Source organism: Chiloscyllium punctatum, chromosome 32, assembly GCF_047496795.1.
Source record: "Chiloscyllium punctatum isolate Juve2018m chromosome 32, sChiPun1.3, whole genome shotgun sequence".
Taxonomy (NCBI): Eukaryota; Metazoa; Chordata; class Chondrichthyes; order Orectolobiformes; family Hemiscylliidae; genus Chiloscyllium; species Chiloscyllium punctatum.
The window spans coordinates 18,562,993-18,583,522 of NC_092770.1; the positions used below are offsets into that span (position 1 = coordinate 18,562,993).

At 43.3% G+C, this 20,530-nt stretch overlaps 2 protein-coding genes across 2 annotated transcripts in view; one reads left to right on the forward strand and one right to left on the reverse strand.

The window, feature by feature from the left end:
* The window catches only part of endouc (endonuclease, polyU-specific C), a 33,611-nt gene extending 31,818 nt beyond the window's left edge, over positions 1–1,793 (reverse strand). The window contains exon 1 of the mRNA XM_072551795.1: positions 1,681–1,793. Coding sequence (XP_072407896.1) covers positions 1,681–1,691 — 11 coding nt within the window. The 5' untranslated portion in view covers positions 1,692–1,793. The remainder of the gene's footprint in view (positions 1–1,680) is intronic.
* Positions 1,794–1,928: 135 nt separating this feature from the next.
* Positions 1,929–20,530, forward strand: part of LOC140457946 (NADH-cytochrome b5 reductase 3-like) — a 35,215-nt gene continuing 16,613 nt past the window's right edge. The window contains exons 1-3 of the mRNA XM_072551796.1: positions 1,929–1,984; positions 6,696–6,824; positions 13,135–13,207. Of these exons, the coding sequence (XP_072407897.1) occupies positions 1,964–1,984; positions 6,696–6,824; positions 13,135–13,207 (223 nt within the window). The 5' untranslated portion in view covers positions 1,929–1,963. The remainder of the gene's footprint in view (positions 1,985–6,695; positions 6,825–13,134; positions 13,208–20,530) is intronic.

Consider the following 20,530-nt stretch of genomic DNA (forward strand, 5'->3'; position numbering starts at 1 on the left):
GATGAAGGGCATATGCCCGAAACATTGACTCTCCTGCTCCTCGGATGCTGCTGGACCTGTTGTGCTTTTCCAGCATCTGCAGTCCTCGCCTTCTCTTCTATTTATGAGTCCAAAGATCTCATATGTTTTGTTGTCTTCCCCCTTACAATGTAATGCCACTTTCAAAGATCAATGCATGCAGGCCCCACTTGCTTCAGAACTGTGCCATTAAATCCACATTGACTTTCTGCTGAAATAATATAACTTTACATTTCATTGTATTAAGATTTGTCTGTCCTTTTTACAAGCTGATCCAGGTTCAAACTCCAATCTAGAGGGACCCAACCCTAGTGAGGTCTTCTGGGCAGATTTAAAGATAATCAAAAGGAAATTCATGATTCCAGAGGGCTAGATGCATGTTAATCACATAACAAACAGTCCAGGCTGCAAGTCAGACTCCAAGACAATTAAAAAAGAAAGAACTGCGAAGGTTGGAAATCTGAAACAAAATCAGAAATGGCTGGAGAAACTCAGCGAGTCTGGAGAAAGAGATTGAGTTAATGTTTAGGTGCAGTGCCCCTTCTGCAGAACTCCTGGACTTCAGACGTTATCTCTGCTTTGTCTCCATAGATGCTATCAAATCTGCCAAGTTTCTCCAGCTATTTCTCTTTTTGTTCCTAAATAATATATTCTTGTCCAATCGAACGCGCCCGAAGAGCGGGGTTTTGCTGCGTAAATGGAGACGGAATTGACATCAACGACAAACAACTCAGCAAAGAGTCCCAGCAAGCAAACCGAGAAAGAAATCAACTGCAAATTCCGACCAGTTCAGTAACTGTTCGCAGGGAGACATTGCAAACCCGGCTCACAAACTAAAGGGAGTCAATCCGGAGTTGGGGGGGGATGAAAAACGGAGTAAGTTTGGAGTTGGACAGGAAATGGATAATGGAGTAAGTTTGGAAATGGAGAGGAAACTCGTAATGAGGTTATAGCAGGATTGAATAACGGAGAAAAGTGAATCTAGAGGGAGCCAGATTACGGAGTTAACCGTAATTACAGAGTTAAACAGGGGAGTTGCGGAGTGGATCTGGAGCGAGGGAGGGTCAGAAGAGATGCGGAGTGAAGGTGGATTGGGGGGTGTAGGGGAGATGTATAGTAGATCTGGAGTGAAGGTGGATTGGGGGACGGGGGAGATGCAAAGTGGATCTGGAGTGAAGGTGGATTGGGTGTGTAGGGGAGATGCAGAGTGGATCTAGAGTGAAGATGGATTGGGTGTGTAGGGGAGATGCAGAGTGGATCTGGAGTGAAGGTGGAGTGGAGGGACAGTGGAGATGCGGAGTGGATCTGGAGTGAAGGTGGATTGGGGGGACAGTGTAGATGTGGAGTGGATCTTGATTGGGGGGTGTAGGGGAGATGCGGAGTGAAGGTGGATTGGGGGGACAGTGGATCTGGAGTGAAGGTGGATTGGGGGGACAGGGGAGATGCGGAGTGGATCCGGAGTGAAGGTGGATTGGGGGGACAGGGGAGATGCGGAGTGGATCCGGAGTAAAGGTGGATTGGAGGGACAGGGGAGATGCGGAGTGAAGGTGGATTGGGGGGACAGGGGAGATGCGGAGTGAAGGTGGATTGGGGGGACAGGGGAGATGCAGAGTGGATCTGGATTGGGGGGTGTAGGGGAGATGTGGAGTTGGTGTCACTCACCCTGATGCCATACTCCTGCCCGCGCTGTGCCGCCTCTGATACAAAGTATCTCCACAGCTCGGGATCGCTCACTGCAACCAGGGCGGCAACGCGCCCTCCTATTGGTCGGTCCCCTGTTACTCTTCTCCATCTGACAAGACAGTAATCCAATCAAAGCGCAGCACTAGTGCGATATAAACCAATAGAAACCCGGCTGAACGGAGCGGGGCAACCAATCAGAATAAAGGGGGTGGGCGGGGCTTGGGTGTGGTTACTTTGTGTCTGGATTCCAGGAGGTGAAACAATGTGGAGCCAAGTGATCGGGGTAAGAGGAGAAGGAGAAGGAGACACAGGGACCGGGGCGGGGGGTAGGAGAAGGGGAGCTAGGGTGGAGAGAGGTAGGAAAGGAAGATGGGAGGGGTAGGAATAGGGGAAAAAAAGATTAAAGAGGGAGGGGAATCGTTGCAGAGAGGGGGAGGGATCAAGGAAAGAATGAGAGAATTGGGGGAAGAGTGGGATTGATTGGGGTAAAGGAAGGATTGGCATAAGTAAACTAGCTGAAGGCAAACGATTGGGTTACAGAAGAGGGACTGCAGGAATTGAAGAAACAGAGCAAAGGGAGGGTGAAAATGAGGGGGCATTAAAACGTTGAGCTATGCATCATTTGAGAAGGTAAATTCAAATATAGAGGTGGTGTTGCATAGTCATTCCAAGGCCAGCATTTACTGACCATCCTGAAATGTGCACGAAAGGAGGTGAAGAGGATAAAGTAAAATTGGGTTGAAATTGATGAGTAATGTGGGTGATGCGGTGCATTATTATCTCTGGCTGTGCAATGTCTGGGCTTGTTCACTGACAAATCAGTAAAGGACGGGGAGCTGCGGCTGGTCATTTAATTTTCTGGTATTATGATTAAACCGGTCTGAAACCGATTTCTGATCCCCCAACTTTGTGTGAAGCTGTCACTCTCAACTGGGTTAAACTGGTGCCCCAGTTTAAGTGACAGGTTGGCTGAATGGGTGTAGCTAGAAGAGACTCCACCTATCCTGGGCTCTGGCGTTGGAAAGTCTGACTAAAACCATTGGCCCAGAGCCCGGAAGCATTGATCTAACAAAGTAACAGGACTGGCTGCTTATAGCTTCCTGACTCACGTTTTAGTAACGCCTTTTTGACAAGTGTATGTAGCTTTCTCGGCTGTGAGTTAGAAAGTTATCTTCAATTCGCACTCCAGGGCTTGAACACACAAGCAGAGACTGACGCACCAGTGTACAATTGAAATCCATCTTGGGATATAAAAGATCCCCTGGCTGCGTTTGAAAGAAGAGCAGAAATATTCTCTTGGCCCACTGAATAATGTTTATCCCTCAAATGTCACAGAACAATTAATTATCTGGCTATATATCATTTTCCTGTCTACAAGGATCTGCAAATTGCCTACTGGCAAAACAGGTCCACAGCAGATGCCATTTCCCCATCCCTACACTCATCCCTGGAACATCTAGATAACAAGGACATCCACGTCAGGCTCCTACTCATCGATTACAGCTCCACCTTCAATACCATAATCCCGACCAAGCTCATCTCAAACCTGCGACCTAGGTCTCAGCTCTGTCCTCTGCAACAGGATCCTCAGCTTTCTGACCCACAGACTGCAATCAATGAAGATTGATAATATTACCTCCTCCATGATAATCTTCAACACCAGCATCCCACAAGATGAGTATGCAGCCCCCTACTGTTCTGCCTGTACACCCATGATTGTAGTCAAACTTTGTACAAACACCATCTACAAGTTTGCTGATTACACCATTGTTTTGGGCCAGATATCAAATATTGACAAGTCAGAATACCAGAAGGAGAGTATGTGCTTGGTGTGGTGGTGCAATAACAATCTCTGTGTCAGCAAAACAAAAGAACTGATCATTGACTTCAGGAAGAAAAGAGAAGGACATGCTCATGCCTACATCAGCAGAGTTGAGGTGGAGAGGGTTGATGGCGTCAAGCTTCTAAAAGTGATGACAACCAACAATCTGCCCTGGACCTCCCATTTAGATGCAATGGTCAAAAGGGCGCAACAACACCTTTTTCTTCCTCAGGAAGCTTAGTGAATTTAGCATATGGACCGTCTCCAATTTTTACAGATGCACCATTTAAAGCATTCTACCTGAGAATGTAATGGCTTGGTACAGCAACTGTTTTGCCCAGGCTAATAGAAACTACAGAAAGTTGTGTGCACAGCCCAGGTCATCACAGAAACCAGCCTCCCATTCATGGACTCCACTGACAGCTAATCTCATCAAAGACCCTTACCACCCCTAATGCTCTCTTACAACCTCTTCTGTTGGGAAGAAGATAGAAGCTTGAACACACATCAGCAGTTACAAGAACAGCTACTTCCCTGCTGCTATCAGATTGCCAGATGGACCCCTCTGATTTCAAATCCACTGTTGATCTTACTTTTGTGCACCTTCTTTGCAGCTGTAACCTTGTATGCCTTGCTCTGTGTAAACATCCTACCATCTGTACATCCTTGTTTGCTATGATCTGCCTGTACTGATTGCAAAACTAAATTTTTCATTGTACTTAGGTACATGTGACTACAACAAAACATGTGGCAATCAAATCAAAAGGATGTTATGGTGCACACAGTTGGTGGCTGGATTTCCTACAACAGTGTGACACTTTAACCATGTGATTTTTGTTGTATTTTTTAATATAAAAAATATTTTGTGGTGTCTAGCCATGAAATGGGCTATATAGAACATAGGAAAGGGAGTGGGCCCTTCAGCCCATTAAGTGTATTCCACCATTTAATTAGATCATGGCTGATCATCTATCTCAACATCACTTTCCCATGCCTCTATTTATCAATCATTTCCACAAATCTATTGATCTCAGTTTTGAGCATACTCAATGGTTAAGCTTCCACAGTTCTCAGGTAAAGAATTCCAAAAATTCACTACTCACTGAATAAGTAAGTGCGGGAAAGTATTCATGCAAGCCTCTTTTTCTTTTAGATGTCCCTAAAACCTTGTGATGGCAAATGAAGTTTTTATTTTGAAGTGCAGTGATCACTTGGAATGAAGGAAACACAGCAACCAATTTATGTGCAACAAGCTCCCAAAATGGCTGTTTGCGAGTGAGATTGATTGAGAGAGATGTACTGAAGAAGACATTAGGAAGAGCTCCTCTTCACTCAGTGCTATCATGAATGTTTTACATTAACTTGTGAAGGAAGGAAGTGCGTACCCTGGTTCAATGTTTCAATAAAAAGATGAAAACTTGAGAATGCTTTTCTCAGACCTGTTCTTTGCAGGATGCAACCCGTCCATCCTATATTTCAGTAGGACATTGTGGCACTCCCCTCAGTAGCCACCCTCTGGGTGGTACAGTGCTTCCCTCAGTACCGTTCCTTGGAAGGTGCAGCACTCCCTTCTATACTCTCCCTTGGACTGTACAGCACTACCTTTGGGACTGCCCCTCGGACAGTCTGGTATTCTCTCAGTGAAGTGTCCACTAAACTTTTGAGCTCAAGTGTAGAACTTAAATCCACAAACTTCGGACTTGGGTCACTGGTTCTTTTCTGACTCAACAAAGGCTGAATCTGTTTAAACATGTGAGGTGTAAAGTATTTTGAGAGGACATGGAAAGGGGAGTACACATTGTACTTTCGAGGATCTTACCGTTAAGAGGGACCTCTGTCCAAAGGTTATTGAAGGCAACGCAACTGGTGATTGAGGCATAAGAGGTATTTACTTTAATAGTCAAGACATTGAATACAAGGGCTGGGAGGATATGATGGAGCTATATGTAATGTTAGGCCACAGCTGGAGTAGTGTGTACAGTTCTGGTCACCACACTATGGAAGGATGTGATTGCACTGGAGAGGGTGCAGAGGAGATTCACCAGGATATTGCCTTGGCTGAAGCAATTCAATTACATAGAGAGAGGCTTGGGGTGGCTTTCCTTACAGTAAAGCAAGCTAAGGTGGTAGAGGTGTACAAAACTGAGGGACATTGACATGGTAGAGAGAGAGAAATGTTTCCCCTTACTGGGATAAACATCCAGGGGATGCAATTTTAAATTAAGGATAGAAGGTTAAGTGGGAATTTGAGGAAGAAGTTTGAGTGTCTGGAACTCTTTACTTAAAATGGTGGTAGAGGCAGGAACCATGACAGTATTTAAGGAATATTTGGATGAACAATTAAAATGCTATAAGGAGACAAGCCTAGAGGCCAGGTGCTGGAAACTAGGAGTGGAGTAGCTAAGTGCATGATGACCATGTAGAAGCGATGGGTTACTGGGTCTCCTTTTGTGTTGTAAAGACATTTTTGACTCCAAGGCAAAGCATGTTACCCAGCGGCTGGGGAAAGGAAAAAAAGTGGGTTGGTTGGGAAAATATTTTAAATAATTGGCAGAATTATAGGGGAGAAATTTCCTCAGGAGGTAGATTATTAAAATCTGGAAGGCACAGCATGAAAGGTGGATAGAATGAGATTCCTTGGGAACTTTCCATGGGAGAATGTGAGATGTTGGAGATCAGAGTTGAAGAGTGCGATGCTGGAAAAACACAGTTGGTCAGGCAGCATCCGAGGAGCAAGAGAGTCGACATTTCAAGCATAAGCTCTTCAGCTCGGATGCTGTCTGGCTGTGCTTTTCCAGCACCACACCCAATGTGGTTCCCATGGAAAGTTGAAAGAACTAATATGCAAGGATATTTGGAAAAGACTTGGAAATAGGGTTAAATTGGATAGCTCATTCAAAGAGTCAGGTAATGCCTGTGTCCTTGAAGGGTCGTCAATGTCTGTCTATATTAGAGAGAGACAATTGGTTATGTGTAGCTTGATTGGCAGTATTCCACAAGCAAGGTGAGGAGGCAGGATTTCTGCAAACTATCACAGGTATTGAACATGTGCTCTGTTTTACTGAGTCATTCTGTAACCATCCAAACAAGCTGACCAAATGCAGAAAGTGCTCTGAATGCCCTCTTCCTGTGTTGTAAGATATCTCTGACAATATCCATCTCCATTCTGCAGGCAATTGGCTCCATTCTGAGGTCATTGCTTGACTTCATTTTGAACCTGTTTCAGCTTAAAGTTAAGGGTCCGCCAATCACACTTGAGGATCCAAATACCAAGTATCCGCTGAGGTTGATTGATAAAGAGGTGAGTGAACTTGTTCTGAATTAAACCATGTCAATAAACAATTATTCAAATGACCTGTTGTCATTTTCTCAAATCCGTTTAACTTCAGTCACCATTTAAGCTGGACATCTTGATGGGTTGAGGGTTAATAATCAAACTTTTTTTTGTCTCTCAGAAGTGGATTTTCAAGTACATACTGGGTAGCAGTGCAATACTATAGAGAAATTATTACTGTCCTTCTGCAAAACTGAGTAATTACCTGCCAGATACATTGAGCAAGAAAATAAGTGACTGGGACAGCTTCAGTCATGAGTGACTAAATTATAACTCTTATTAGTGTCACATAAGCACAGAGAAATGGGATCAATGTTCCAAAGGATAGGAGAACAAGTAAGAAAGCTTACTCCTTAAATAATTCAAGAATGAGCAAAACAGGAAGTCTTGTTGAGCGAACAGCTTTGCAGTAAACATTTACAACTACTTATGCAAACAGATGGTTTTCAAAGGATTTAAGATCAGATGCACCATGAAGTTTTATCTAAGTTAGTTGTAGAGTCATACAGCATGGAAACAGACCCTTTGGTCCAACCAGTCCATGCTGACCATAATTCCAGACTAAACTAGTCCCATCTGCCTGCACTTGATCCATATCTTTCCAGACATTATATATTCATGTATATCTAAATGCCTTCTAACCATTGTAACTGTACCCGCATCCACCACTTCCTCTGGAAGTTCATTCCACACACAAACCACTCTGTTTAAAAAAAAAATGCTACTCACATTATCTATACCCCTCATTTTATAAACCTATAAGATCACCCCTCAACCTCCTATGCTCCAGTTGGAAAAAAAAGTCACAGCCTATCCACCTCTTCCATATAACTCAAACCCACCATTCCTGACAACATCCTGGCAAATACCTTCTGAACCCTCTCCAGCTTAATATCCTATATACCCAAGTGATAATCGATCTCATGTAAAAGTCGACAGCTGAAAATGTGTTGCTGGAAAAGCGCAGCAGGTCAGGCAGCATCCAAGGAGCAGGAGAATCAACGTTTCAGGCCTCAGCCCTTCTAAACACTTCAAAACGTCGATTCTCCTGCTCCTTGGATGCTGCCTGACCTGCTGCGCTTTTCCAGCAACACATTTTCAGCTCTGATCTCCAGCATCTGCAGTCCTCACTTTCTCCTGTAAAAGTCGACACCCTGGTTTTTGGCCAAACAATCTGGAATTTTCTATATATCTCGGGTAAAGGTCGACCCTAGTTCTTCACAGATAACAGATCAATGTTTGAGTCAGAGTGCCGACCGTAACTATAGGCCAGTGAGTCTCACTTCTGTTGTGGGCAAAGTCTTAGAATTGTAAGGGATAGGATTTATGCACATCTGGATAAGAATAATGTGATCAAGGATAGTCAGCATGGTTTTGTGAAGGGCAGGTCGTGCCTCACAAACCTTATTGAATTCTTTGAGAAGGTGACTAAGGAGGTAGATGAGGGGAAAGCGGTAGATGTGGTATATATGGATTTTATTAAGGTGTTTGATAAGGTCCCCCATGGTAGGCTACTGCAGAAAATACAGAGATATGGCATTGAGGGTGAGTTGGAGGTTTGGATTAGGAATTGGCTGGCTGGAAGAAGACAGAGGGTAGTAGTTGATGGCAAAGGTTCATCTTGGAGTGCCGTCACTAGCGGTGTTCCGCAAGGATCTGTTTTGGGACCATTGCTGTTTGTCATTTTTATAAATGACCTGGAGGAAGGGTTAGAAGGTTGGGTGAGCAAGTTTGCGGATGATACGAAAGTCGGAGGAGTTGTAGACAGTGAGGAAGGATATGGCAGGTTACAGCGGGATATAGAGAAGCTGCAGAGCTGGGCAGAAAGGTGGCAAATGGAGTTCAATGTAGCTAAGTGTGAAGTGATTCACTTTGGTAAGAGTAATAAAAAGATGGGGTACTGGGCTAATGGTCGGATACTTGGTAGTGTGGAAGAGCAGAGGGATCTTGGTGTCCATGTATACAGATCTCTGAAAGTTGCCACCCAGGTAAATAGTGCAGTGAAGAAGGCATATGGCGTACTGGCTTTTATTGGTAGAGGAATTGAGTTCCGGAGTCCTGAGGTCATGCTTCGGTTGTATAAGACTCTGGTGCGGCCGTATCTGGAATATTGTGTGCAGTTTTGGTCGCCATACTATAGGAAGGATGTGGAGGCACTGGAACGGGTGCAGAGGAAGTTTACCAGGATGTTGCCTGGTATGGTAGGAAGATCCTATGAGGAAAGGCTGAGGCACTTGGGGTTGTTTTCATTGGAGAAAAGAAGGTTTAGGGGTGACTTGATAGAGGTGTACAAGATGATTAGGGGGTTAGATAGGGTTGACAGTGAGAACCTTTTTCCACGTATGGAGTCAGCTATTACAAGGGGGCATAGCTTTAAATTAAGGGGGGGTAGATATAGGACTGATGTTAGGGGTAGGTTCTTCACTCAGCGAGTCGTAAGTTCATGGAATGCCCTGCCAGTAGCAGTAGTGGACTCTCCCTCTTTATGGGTATTTAAGCGGGCATTGGATAGGTATATGGTGGATAGTGGGTTAGTGTAGGTTAGGTGGGCTTTGATCGGCGCAACATCGAGGGCCGAAGGGCCTGTACTGCGCTGTATTCTTCTATGTTCTATGTTCTATGTTCTATGTTCTATGTTCTATGTTCTATGTTCTATGTTCTATGTTCTATGTTCTATGTTCTATGTTCTATGTTCTATGTTCTATGTTCTATGTTCTATGTTCTATGTTCTATGTTCTATGTTCTATGTTCTATGTTGCTTCAGCTTTGAAGTCTGCCGGTTATTCCCCAACGCTCCTGATCTTCCAGTCCACTGCCTGTAGTGATCTGCTCTGGGTTTTCAGAATTATGATAATTCATTTTTTTTCTTCCTTTACAGATCAATTGAGCTTCTACTAATGATACTGTATGAATTTCAGCCCCTCAAAAATAGTATCCATGTAATAGTCAACCCCATAAACTTAACCTTTAAAAGATAGTTTAAAAAATAACTATTACTTGAGTATGTATGGGTAATACCTTTCCTATAACAGAGACCAGAACTGGACCCCAAATGGTCTAACCATGTCCTGTACAACCTTAACATAATGTCCCAACTCCTGTATTCAAAGGTCTCAGCAATAAAGACAAGCATGCTAAACTCCTTAACTGCCCTATTTATATGTGATGCAAACTTCAAAGAATTATGTACCTGAACCCCTAGGTGTGTCTCATTATCCAAAGCTCTATTTTTAATTGTATAAGTCTTGCCTTTGTTTTACCAAAATGCAATACAGTTGGTTCTGCCATAACGTGTGTTTCTTCAGTGCCAATTGGCTTAAATGCAATTTGAAGAATTTAGACTATTATTTGTAGAACGTGAACTCTCCTTACATGTATCAGTTATAACACAATTCTGGTTCCATTAGGTTAGATGGCGCAGATATTGTGCAATTTTCTTAACGCAAGATTGCATGAGAACGGAACTATCACGTTATATGAGAACTGACTGTATCTCGCATTTATCCAAACTGAACTCCATCTCCCGCTCTTCAGCCCATTGACCCAAAATATCAAGATCGCTTTATAATCTTAGATAGTCATCTTCACTGTTCTATATAAGCAAAGTGAGAAGTATAATAGAGTTTTGAATTCAACATTTGTTTGAAGGGTTTATAAGAGAAAATGACTATACAAATTTGAAAAAGTCATTCTGTGCGCAAAGTAGATCAATTATGTGTAGTATGTATCATTAAAAAAAGAGGGTCTGGACAGAGTAGGAAAGGATAAATCCCTCTCCTTGCTGAAAGATTGAGAACCCAATGATGCCTTGATTTTGTAAATGGTTGAAGAAAATTATCAATCGATCTATTAGTGAAAGGAGGAAAACATTCTATATGCAGTGAATGGTTAAGATTCGGAATGAACTGCCTCTGTGCAGTGAAGGTGCGTTCACTTATGCCTTCAAAATGGTATTGAATAATTATCCAATTGAAAATATTTTCATGTCTGTAGTGCAAACACAGAGGCGTGGGATGAACGGTATTGTTCTTGCAGATGCGGTGTGTTGAGTGCTTCATTCTGCACTCTTCTGTGATTTTAACATTGTCTTAAATGTCAACAAGTGCATTGCCAACATAGTCAAGTGTGACCCACATGAAAAGTATTTGCACCTAATGCATGAATATAAAATGAACAAATAAAAGCTATCATCAGTCTGTCATATTCTTGTACAGTTGTATAAAGGTGAAGTTTACTTTGAACTTGGCTTTGTTACTGAAGCTGCTTATCACTGTCCAAAGTAAATGATTAATGATTTACTGCAATTTATACACAACCTTGCTGTTACAGATAGTGAAGCATTAAATTAACTCGGCTTAGAATCAGTCAGGGATATGGTTGATCTGTGTAGCAGCAGCAGCATGGCTAATGTTTATTGTGACATTATCTTATTACAAATAAGCCAATGGCATATCATTGACTTTTGGCTTAGTGATGTTCAAAATATTTTTTTCTTGGCTCCAGGCAGCCAAGGTTAACGTGTCCCACTTTGTAGCCCAAATTATTTGGGGTAGTGGTGGTGGGGGTGGGGGGGGGAGGTGGTTAAAAGCCTGGGAACTGTATTTTTTAGATTTATTATTCACTACTACTGAGAATGCTCTTTTTATTTTCTTTCCTGTCTTCCTCCTGATCTGCATTTCTCAAAATATGGTTTATTGAATGTGTGATAAAGGTCAATGTTGACTCATTGAGAAAGTTGAGTTATGCTGCATTTCTACAGCATTTTGCATTCTCCCTTTGGCAGCAAGGGGAGATGAGTGGAATTTCTTGGATTATAGAGTTGCACAGCCTGGAAATAAACCCTTTGGTTCAACTTATCAATGCTGGTCTGATATACAAAACTAACCTTTGCCAACATTTGACCCATATCGCCCTATACCCATCCAGATGCCTTTTGAATGATGCAGTTGTACCAGCCTCCTCCACTTCCACTGGATGCTCATTCCATACACACACCACCCTCTGTGTGGAAAAGTTGCTCTTTACGTCCATTTTAAACCTTTCCCCTCTCACCTTAAACTTATGCCCTGTATTTCTGGGTTCTTAGACTCTTGAGGATGGCCTCTCTGGGAATGATGCCTTGCAGTTCATTCCTGGCACACATTATGATACGGAGGCAGCTTGACTCACTTCTGGATCCCTATGAAGCAGCAACATAACATAACCCTGGAATTCCCTTGTTCCAGAATGTCTTTCAAGCTAATGATTTAAATTATCTATATTCCAGGAAGGAATATAATAGAATGCTGCCCATTCCTAAATGCCTTTGAGAAGGTGACGGTGAGCTGTCTTTTTGAATTGCTGTAGTCTGTGTGGTGTCAGGACACCTAGTGCTGTTTGGGATGGATTTCTAGGATTTCAATGCAAGGTCACTTAAGGGATGGTGATATATTACCACGTCAGGGTGGTAAATTGTTTGGAAGGGACCTTGCAAGTGGTGGCATTCCCATGCATTTTTGTAGATAGTGCAGATGACGTTGATGGAGATTTAGTGAGATGCCTTGATTTTGTAAATGGCACACATGGTTGCTGACTCCACCCTTCCCCAGTAACACACTGTCCCTCATTATATAGTCGATGATTTGGAATGCTACCACTTGCAAGTTCCAAAATATTTCCTTTTTTTTATTATTGTTTGGTCAAAATCCTAGAGCTTCCTTCCTAATAGCCCTACACTACACCAGATAGACTGTAGTTGTTCAAGAAGGTGTCTCCTCACCATGTTTTGATGCCCATGGGAATGGGTGGTACATGCTTGTCTAACCACTGGCAGGGTCTGGCCAAGTACAACGTTCATTTCATTATGCATTGTGACTGCTGGCACTGTCTTGTGTCAACTATGTGAACAAATGACATCCCTGCCACCTGACTGGGGATTGCAAACCACTGTTTGGGTATCACTGGCCTGGCCCATTCACTTCCACAGACCGTTATCTCCCATTTAATGAGCTCAGGTGGAACAGCTGACTTGGGATCCATGGTTTACTGGGGTTTTCCTTATTGTGCATATTAGGCGCATTACAGTCTCTCTGAGATGGATCACTGATTAGTTAGTAACTCCATTCGCATTGCATAGTATGATAGCAGCATTTTGGTTTGTTTTTAACTAATAATCTCTAATGTTTATAATGTTAATCAGATCTAATCTGGCTTCCTGAATTGGATCAATACTATGGAAACTTTACACAGTTGCAAATGTATATGACAGTACTTTGAGGATTGTGTTTGCTCTTCTCAGGTTGTTTCCCGTGACACTCGGAGATTCCGCTTTGCCCTCCCTTCTCCAGATCATGTCTTGGGCCTCCCAGTTGGTGAGTCTGTATCTAATTGCTGATATATTTTGGAAATCTGAACTTGTGTTTACTGTAAGTTAAGATTTACTGTAGTCACAAGTTCCATTCCCCATGTTTGCATAAATTTCTACCTTTTCCTTGGGAAAAGTATTACATCTTGAATTGCTCCGTTATTCCATATCATTGTTGGTTATCTTCAACGCCATTTTGATATAATCTCCAATCCCTTGCTGTCATTAGTATTTACGAAGCTTTCAGTTTCTGTGATCATTCAAATGGTTGAGTTTCCACCGCCCTCTGGGGTAGAGAACTCTGCAGATTCACCACCCTCTGAGCAAAGGCATTTCTCCTCATCTTTTGTCCTAAATGACCTACCCTTATACTGAGACTATGTTCCCTGGTTCTAGCCAGAAAGTGTCCTTTCTGCATCCACATTGAACAATTTTGTAAGTTTCCGTGAAATCACTTTCCGTTCACCTAAACTCTCTAGAGAATACAGGTGCAGTGTCTGCAGACACTTCTCATCAGATAGCCTGCCTTCCCAGGAATTAGTCTGAACCTTTGCTGCACTCTGTGACAATGATAACCTCCTGAGGTAGAGATACTAAAGCTGTACACTGTACTCCATGTGTGATCTCACTATGGCTCTGTGCCATTGCAGTAAGATATCTTTAGCGTTATACTGAATCTCCTGGCAATAAAGGTGAACGTTTACCTTACAAAGGTGCAGCAAGCATTTAGCTAGCTTTGTTAACTTCTGAATTAGAATACCCAGGTGTCTTTGGACATCAACAATTCTCAATTTTCCCCCTCATTTTTAAGAAAGTCTTTTCACTTCCATTCCTCCTGTCGAGACAGGAGACCCTTTGGACCTATGGCATATCTTTGAAAGAGCTTTGAAATTGGTCCATATCCCCTCTCCTCCTTTCCCCATTGTCATGTTGAAGCTTTCCTGTAAAATTGTTCAATCGATTCCCTTCTGAAAGTTACTATTGAATCTGCTTCCACTATCCCCTCAGTGAATTCCTGATAACAGCAACTCAAACGGTATTTTAAAATTCTCCAAAATGTCCCTTGGTGCTTTACAATCTTAATGTTCCAATCCGTTTCCATTACACCTTTTTAGATTCTAAAGAAGTTCTGTATATCAGTTTAAAAACTACGTACTTGAAATTTTTCTGGGTAAGGTCTCTTATTGTTGATCCATTTTGCAATCTCCTAGTGAGCTAATTGGAACTGTTTCAGATGAAATTTGACTTCAGTGCAGAATGATGTGGTGTTGGGATGGAGAGAAAGACAGGAGAGTGTGAACATAAGAATTGGTCAGCCTTTTCAGTCCCATCAGTGAAATTGGTTTAGATTAGTGTTAAAGTGACCCCTTTTAAACATCAGAAGTTAAGTGTTTGTTAACCAGGAGTACACTTCTAGAGTTTTTTTATGCCGCCTCACATCTCACATGTTTATGGGGAATAAGTAATTATTTTTCATCAAACTGTTCAGACATGTCTGCGGCAGATATGATTTGATTCAGGACCTTCAGGCTCAGAGGTAGGAACATTACCACTGTAGTATAAGAGCTGTTGTAGAACATTAGACTGTGACGCTGGATTGTATGTCACCACTACCTTAACATTGAATTATTCCTTCATTAACATATGAGTATCACACGTTCCCTAGTTCTGTTGGCCTTGAGCATCCCTGTCTGACCCCAATAGATGGACATAGAACATTATGCACAGCACAGGCCCTGCGGCTCTCTGTGTTCTGCCAAATTGTGAAACCAGTCTGAAGCCATTCTAACCTACACTATTTGGTTAACATCCACCACACTAATCTTGACTCTAATCTCCAGCATCTGCAGTGCCCGCTTCCATCATGCTGTAATAGTATCTGGGCAAAGTTATGATAGATGCCAACTGCTCTTCATGCTGGTAACTTGATATGTCCGATTTATTGCTGCTTGTTGAAATCAAGCATGGTTTTCAATGGCATTCAACGGCCGATGCATTACAAAACAGTTAGGTACTCAGTGACTCATGCTACTTTTTTAACCTCATCGCGAGTCTGGGTGTCAGTGGTCGGGCCAGCATTTATTACCCACTCCTTCATGTTCCTGGAGAGCTGCCTCCTTGAACTGCTGCAGTCTGTGTGGTGGACATAAGAACACAGTGAACCTAAAGAGAGAGTTCCAGGATTTTTATTAAGCAACGTTGAAGGGGTTACAAGTGGTTGTGTGACAGGAGTCTGCATTTTGTATCTCTAGGTGGGTTTGGGAAGAGCTGCTGAAGGAGCCTTGGTGAATACTGCAGTACATCTTTTAGTTGGGTATACCGTTAATTGCCAACTTCTCGCCAGAGTAAATGATTGGACTCTTTGGTAATGACTGAAACTCTTTTGAAACTTTGGCCAATTATGTAATCAGTGGAATGTTTTGTAGCAATCTTATCAGGGATCCAAGACTAAGTTACAACATTGTAGAGTTTTAAAATCCAGATGTTCTTGTTTAGTGATCCTGTGCAACGTATCTGTGTGTATTTATCTCAATGATCCAAGTATACTTTTTCTGTTTGTAGGTGCCACATGAATACAAGCTCTTGTTAAAAAAACTTTTTCACGTGTCCCACTGATGAGCTAAATTGTTCAGTAGTTGTTTGGAGCGTGTCTGTTTTTATAGAGATTTTTTTTAATCCATTGCCTGACTCAAAATATGTTGTTACAAATGGAAACAAAATCTGTTTACAACTTGAGAAGTGTTGACCCTATCATATAGGGAAAAAGTGAGGACTGCAGATGCTGGAGATCAGAGCTGAAAATGTGTTGCTGGAAAAGCGCAGCAGGTCAGGCAGCATCCAAGGAGCAGGAGAGTCGACGTTTCGGGCATGAGCCCTTCTTCAGGAATGAGGAAAGTGTGCCAAGCAGGCTAAGATAAAAGGTAAGGAGGAGGGACCTGGGGGAGGGGCGTTGGAAATGCGATAGGTGGAAGGAGGGGTAAGGTGCGGGTGATAGGCCGGAGTGGGGGTGGAGAGGTCAGGAAGAAGATTGCAGGTTAGGAAGGTGGTGCTGAGTTTGAGATTTGGGACTGACAAGGTGGGGGGAGGGGAAATGAGGAAACTGGAGAAGTGAGTTCATCCCTTGTGGTTGGAGGGTTCCTAGGCGGAAGATGAGGCGCTCTTCCTCCAGCCGTCGTATTGCTATGGTCTGGCGATGGAGGAGTCCAAGGACCTGCATGTCCTTGGTGGAGTGGGAGGGGGAGTTGAAGTGTTGAGCCACGGGGTGGTTGGGTTGGTTGGTCCGGGTGTCCCAGAGGTGTTCTCTGAAACGTTCAGCATGTAGGCGGCCTGTCTCCCCAATATAGAGGAGGCCACATCGGGTGCAGCAGATGCAGTAAATGATCTGTGGTGGATATGGAAGGATCCCTTGGGGCCTTGGAGGGAAGTAAGGGGGGAGGTGTGGGCGCAAGTTTTGCATTTCTTGCGGGTGCAGGGGAAGGTGCAGGGAGTGGAGGTTGGGTTGGTGGGGGGTGTGGACCTGACAAGGGAGTAACGGGGTTGGGGTGGGGGGGTGGGGGCAGGAGTGGTCTTTTCTCTTGCTCCTTGGATGCTGCCTGACCTGCACTTTTCCAGCAACACATTTTCAGCCCTAACAATAAAGGAACCCTATATAATAACAGATAAACCAGCAGAAATCCCAATCTTCAATACCTGTCTAAGCGGCAAGAATTTGAGGATACTGAGCTACCTGAGAATCTATGCTTTTTAAAACCAGTGATGCAGGTGATCACTGAGCTAATTTAAGATTGGATGTTTTAAAATTAATCCATGGCAAGTGCCTGTCACTGGCTAGGCCAACATTTATTTCCAAAATTTAGTGACCATAATATTGTCCCAGTCAGGATGGTGTGTGATTTGGAGGAGCGCTTGTAGGTGGTGATGTTCCCATGCATCTGCTGCCCTTATCCTTGTAGGTGGCCAAGATCGGGTTTAGAAGGTGCTATTGGAAGATCCTTGGTGCAGTGCACCTTGTAGATGGTGTGTTCTGCTGTTGCCATGTACCGATGGTTAATTGAACATCGTAAGGCTGAGATGGCATGCCCAATGGCAAACTGCTTTGTTCCGGGTGGTGTTGAGCTGCTTGTGGTGCTGACGCTGCACCCATCCAGGCAAATGAGTATTGTAGTATTCCATCACAATCTTGGCTTGTCTTTGACAGACTTTGACACATGTTGGGATAGCTTTCTTTTCAAAGGAGAGTCTTTTGGGTTTTTTTCCCTTGTTGGGATACAGCATCACTGGAAAGTATCAGTTCCTTTTGAACTGATTGACACTGCCATTTCAGAGGGCAGTTGATTCCAGCTTTGAGTCTGGAGTCCTATGTAAATCAGTCTCCTCCCAAGACTTTCCCCAAAGGATATCAATGAACCAGATGGGTTTTTTTACTACAATTGATATTTGCTTGCCACTATACTTGTTTTTAATTCTACAGTTTATCTGTCATGGTTGGATTTGAACCCATGCCTTCAGAGCTTTGGCCTGGATTAATAATCCAGTGTCGTCATCGTTAAAGTAAAAGGTAAAGTCACCATAGTTTTACCAGGGCTGCTTTTTCAAACAATTGATGGTGGTTTAACCTGAGAGTCACTGTGCTTCTGGCAAGGGTAGAGGTAGAGAGTCTAGCCTTTCATGGTAACCTCAGCTAGTGCAGGAATTGGACCCATGCTGTTGGCATCACTGCATAACAAACCAGTTGATCAGCCAACTAACCTAAATGATCCCTTGATAAAACTCTCAAAATCCCAGAGGACTATAAGACTGCTCCCTGATTAGAGAGACATGACTGGTTAGTGAGTTTTGAGAAGATTTGTAGCTCAGGTTGAGGTTCTGGCTGTAGCTTTGCTCACTGAGCTGGAAGGCTTGTTTTCAGACGTTTCATCACCAACATCAGCAAGCAAACCGACCTACAGACATGACTAGTCGTGAGTTTAACCTGCGGGTCACCATGCCTCAGGCAAGCGATCAGGTTGAGAAGGTGTCAACTTCCTAGTGAACTCAGCAAGTGCGGGAACTGAACCCATGCCATTGGCACCACTCTGCATCATAACCCAGTCTTCCAGCCAACTGGGTTAACCAACCCAGCTACACTGCCACTAAACTCTGCTCGATTTGGTCTATGTGCCATGTGCAGTAGCAGACCAGTGCTTATTGTTCCATTTTAGATGCACTCATTGCAATTGGGTCATTGCCCAATGTTAAGGTGGTGTTTTTACATCAGCTGTGAAACTATATAACATTCTGTCTATGAGTTGAAGAACTCATTGATATATTTAAGATAAAGAAATGGAGATGTTTGTATATTTTAGCAGTGCGAGTGTATTTGATTTAAATGCTCACAAATTAATATTTTAGTTTGAGACTTTTTGTGCCCAGTTTTGGTATCCATTTCGAAAGAGGGATATACTCACTTTTGAAGGTGGGGTATTGAATATTCTCTAGATTAAGTAAAAAGTGCCGATAATCTCTGGAATTTAGAAGAATGAGAAGTGATCTCATTGAAACAGAAGACTCTGAGGGGGCTTGAGAGGGTCTTCCCACCCACCCACCTCACGTGTCTCTGGAGTCTAAAATACAGGGTATGTCTCAGGATAGAAGTCAATTTGTTTAGGACTGAGATGAGAAGAAATTTCTTTGTTAGAGGTTGTGAATCTTGTAGATTCTCTACCCCAATGGATGCATACTTAAGGCAAAGATGACTTTTGTAGTCTCTGAATAAAGGAATTTGAACAGGAAAGTGGAGTTGAGGTATAAGATAATGAATAATCATGTTGAATAGCAGAACAGGCCTGAGGGGCTGATTGACCTCCTGTGGATCCTGCATGATTTGAAGTTTGAATGTGCCCTCTCACCAATTGTCTATACTGTGTCAAAGTGAAATCTGCTTCAATATTTTCTCACCTAAACATCTTTTTACCTTTTATTAATTTGTATTTAATTATTGGAACAAAATGTCCAGATTATTTGTCTTTTAGAAACTGATGAAAACAAATGGCTTTGCCAACGACTTTTTCATTGGTTTGATTCTTTTCAAGTTTGTTGGAGAGGGGAATTTCTTAAAACAAAATTAGAACCTTAAATTAAATTCAGTCAATTAGAACGTTATAACAATAACTTACTTGGTTGTTTGTAATGGAGCAAACATTATCCCAGGCTAGTAACTTCCTAATGTCAGCTGTGACTCTGTTTGTGATTTAAGTGGTAAGTGTTTTACAAAGGTGTGGAAACAAGTCGCACTCCAGGTTGTGAACTCTATAAAATCCAAGCTAACTCTTTAGTTCCTTTCTGAGTGTGCTGCACTGTCAGAAATGCTATTCCAGGTGAGACGTTAAACCAAGACACACTCTGCCTATTGGGTGGATACAGATTATTCCATAGGAAGATGTTGAAGAACAGGATTGTCATTCCTGGTTCTGGATTAGTAGTGCTAGAAGAGCACAGCAGTTCAGGCAGCATCCGAGGAGCAGTAAAATCAACGTTTCGGGCAAAAGCCCTTCATGAGGAATAAAGGCAGAGAGCCTGAAGCGTGGAGAGATAAGTGAGAGGAGGGTAGGGGTGGGGAGAAAGTAGCATAGAGTACAAAAGGTGAGTGGGGGACGGGGCGGGGGGACGGTGGAGTGGAGTGGATAGGTGGAAAAGAAGATAGGCAGGTAGGACAAGTCATGGGGACAGTGCTGAGCTGGAAGTTTAGAACTGGGGTGAGGTGGGGGAAGGGGAAATGAGGAAACTGTTGAAGTCCACATTGATGCCCTGGGGTTGAAGTGTTCCGAGGCGGAAGATGAGGCGTTCTTCCTCCAGGCATCTAGTGGTGAGGGAGCGGCGGTGAAGGAGGCCCAGGACCTCCATGTCCTCGGCAGAGTGGGAGGGGGAGTTGAAATGTTGGGCCACGGGGCGGTGTGGTCGATTGGTGCGGGTGTCCCGGAGATGTTCCCTAAAGCGCTCTGCTAGGAGGCATCCAGTCTCCCCAATATAGAGGAGACCACATCGGGAGAGATGGATACAATAAATGATATTAGTGGATGTGCAGGTAAACTTTGGATGTGGAAGGCTCCTTTAGGGCCTTGGATGGAGGAGGTGTGGGCGCAGGTTTTACCATTCCTGCAGGGGAAGGTGCCAGGATGGGAGGGTGTGTTGTAGGGGGGCGTGGACCTGACCAGGTAGTCACGGAGGGAACGGTCTTTGCGGAAGGCAGAAAGGGGTGGGGAGGGAAATATATCCCTGATGGTGGGGTCTTTTTGGAGGTGGAGGAAATGTCGGTGGATGATTTCGTTTATGCGAAGGTTTGTAGGGTGGA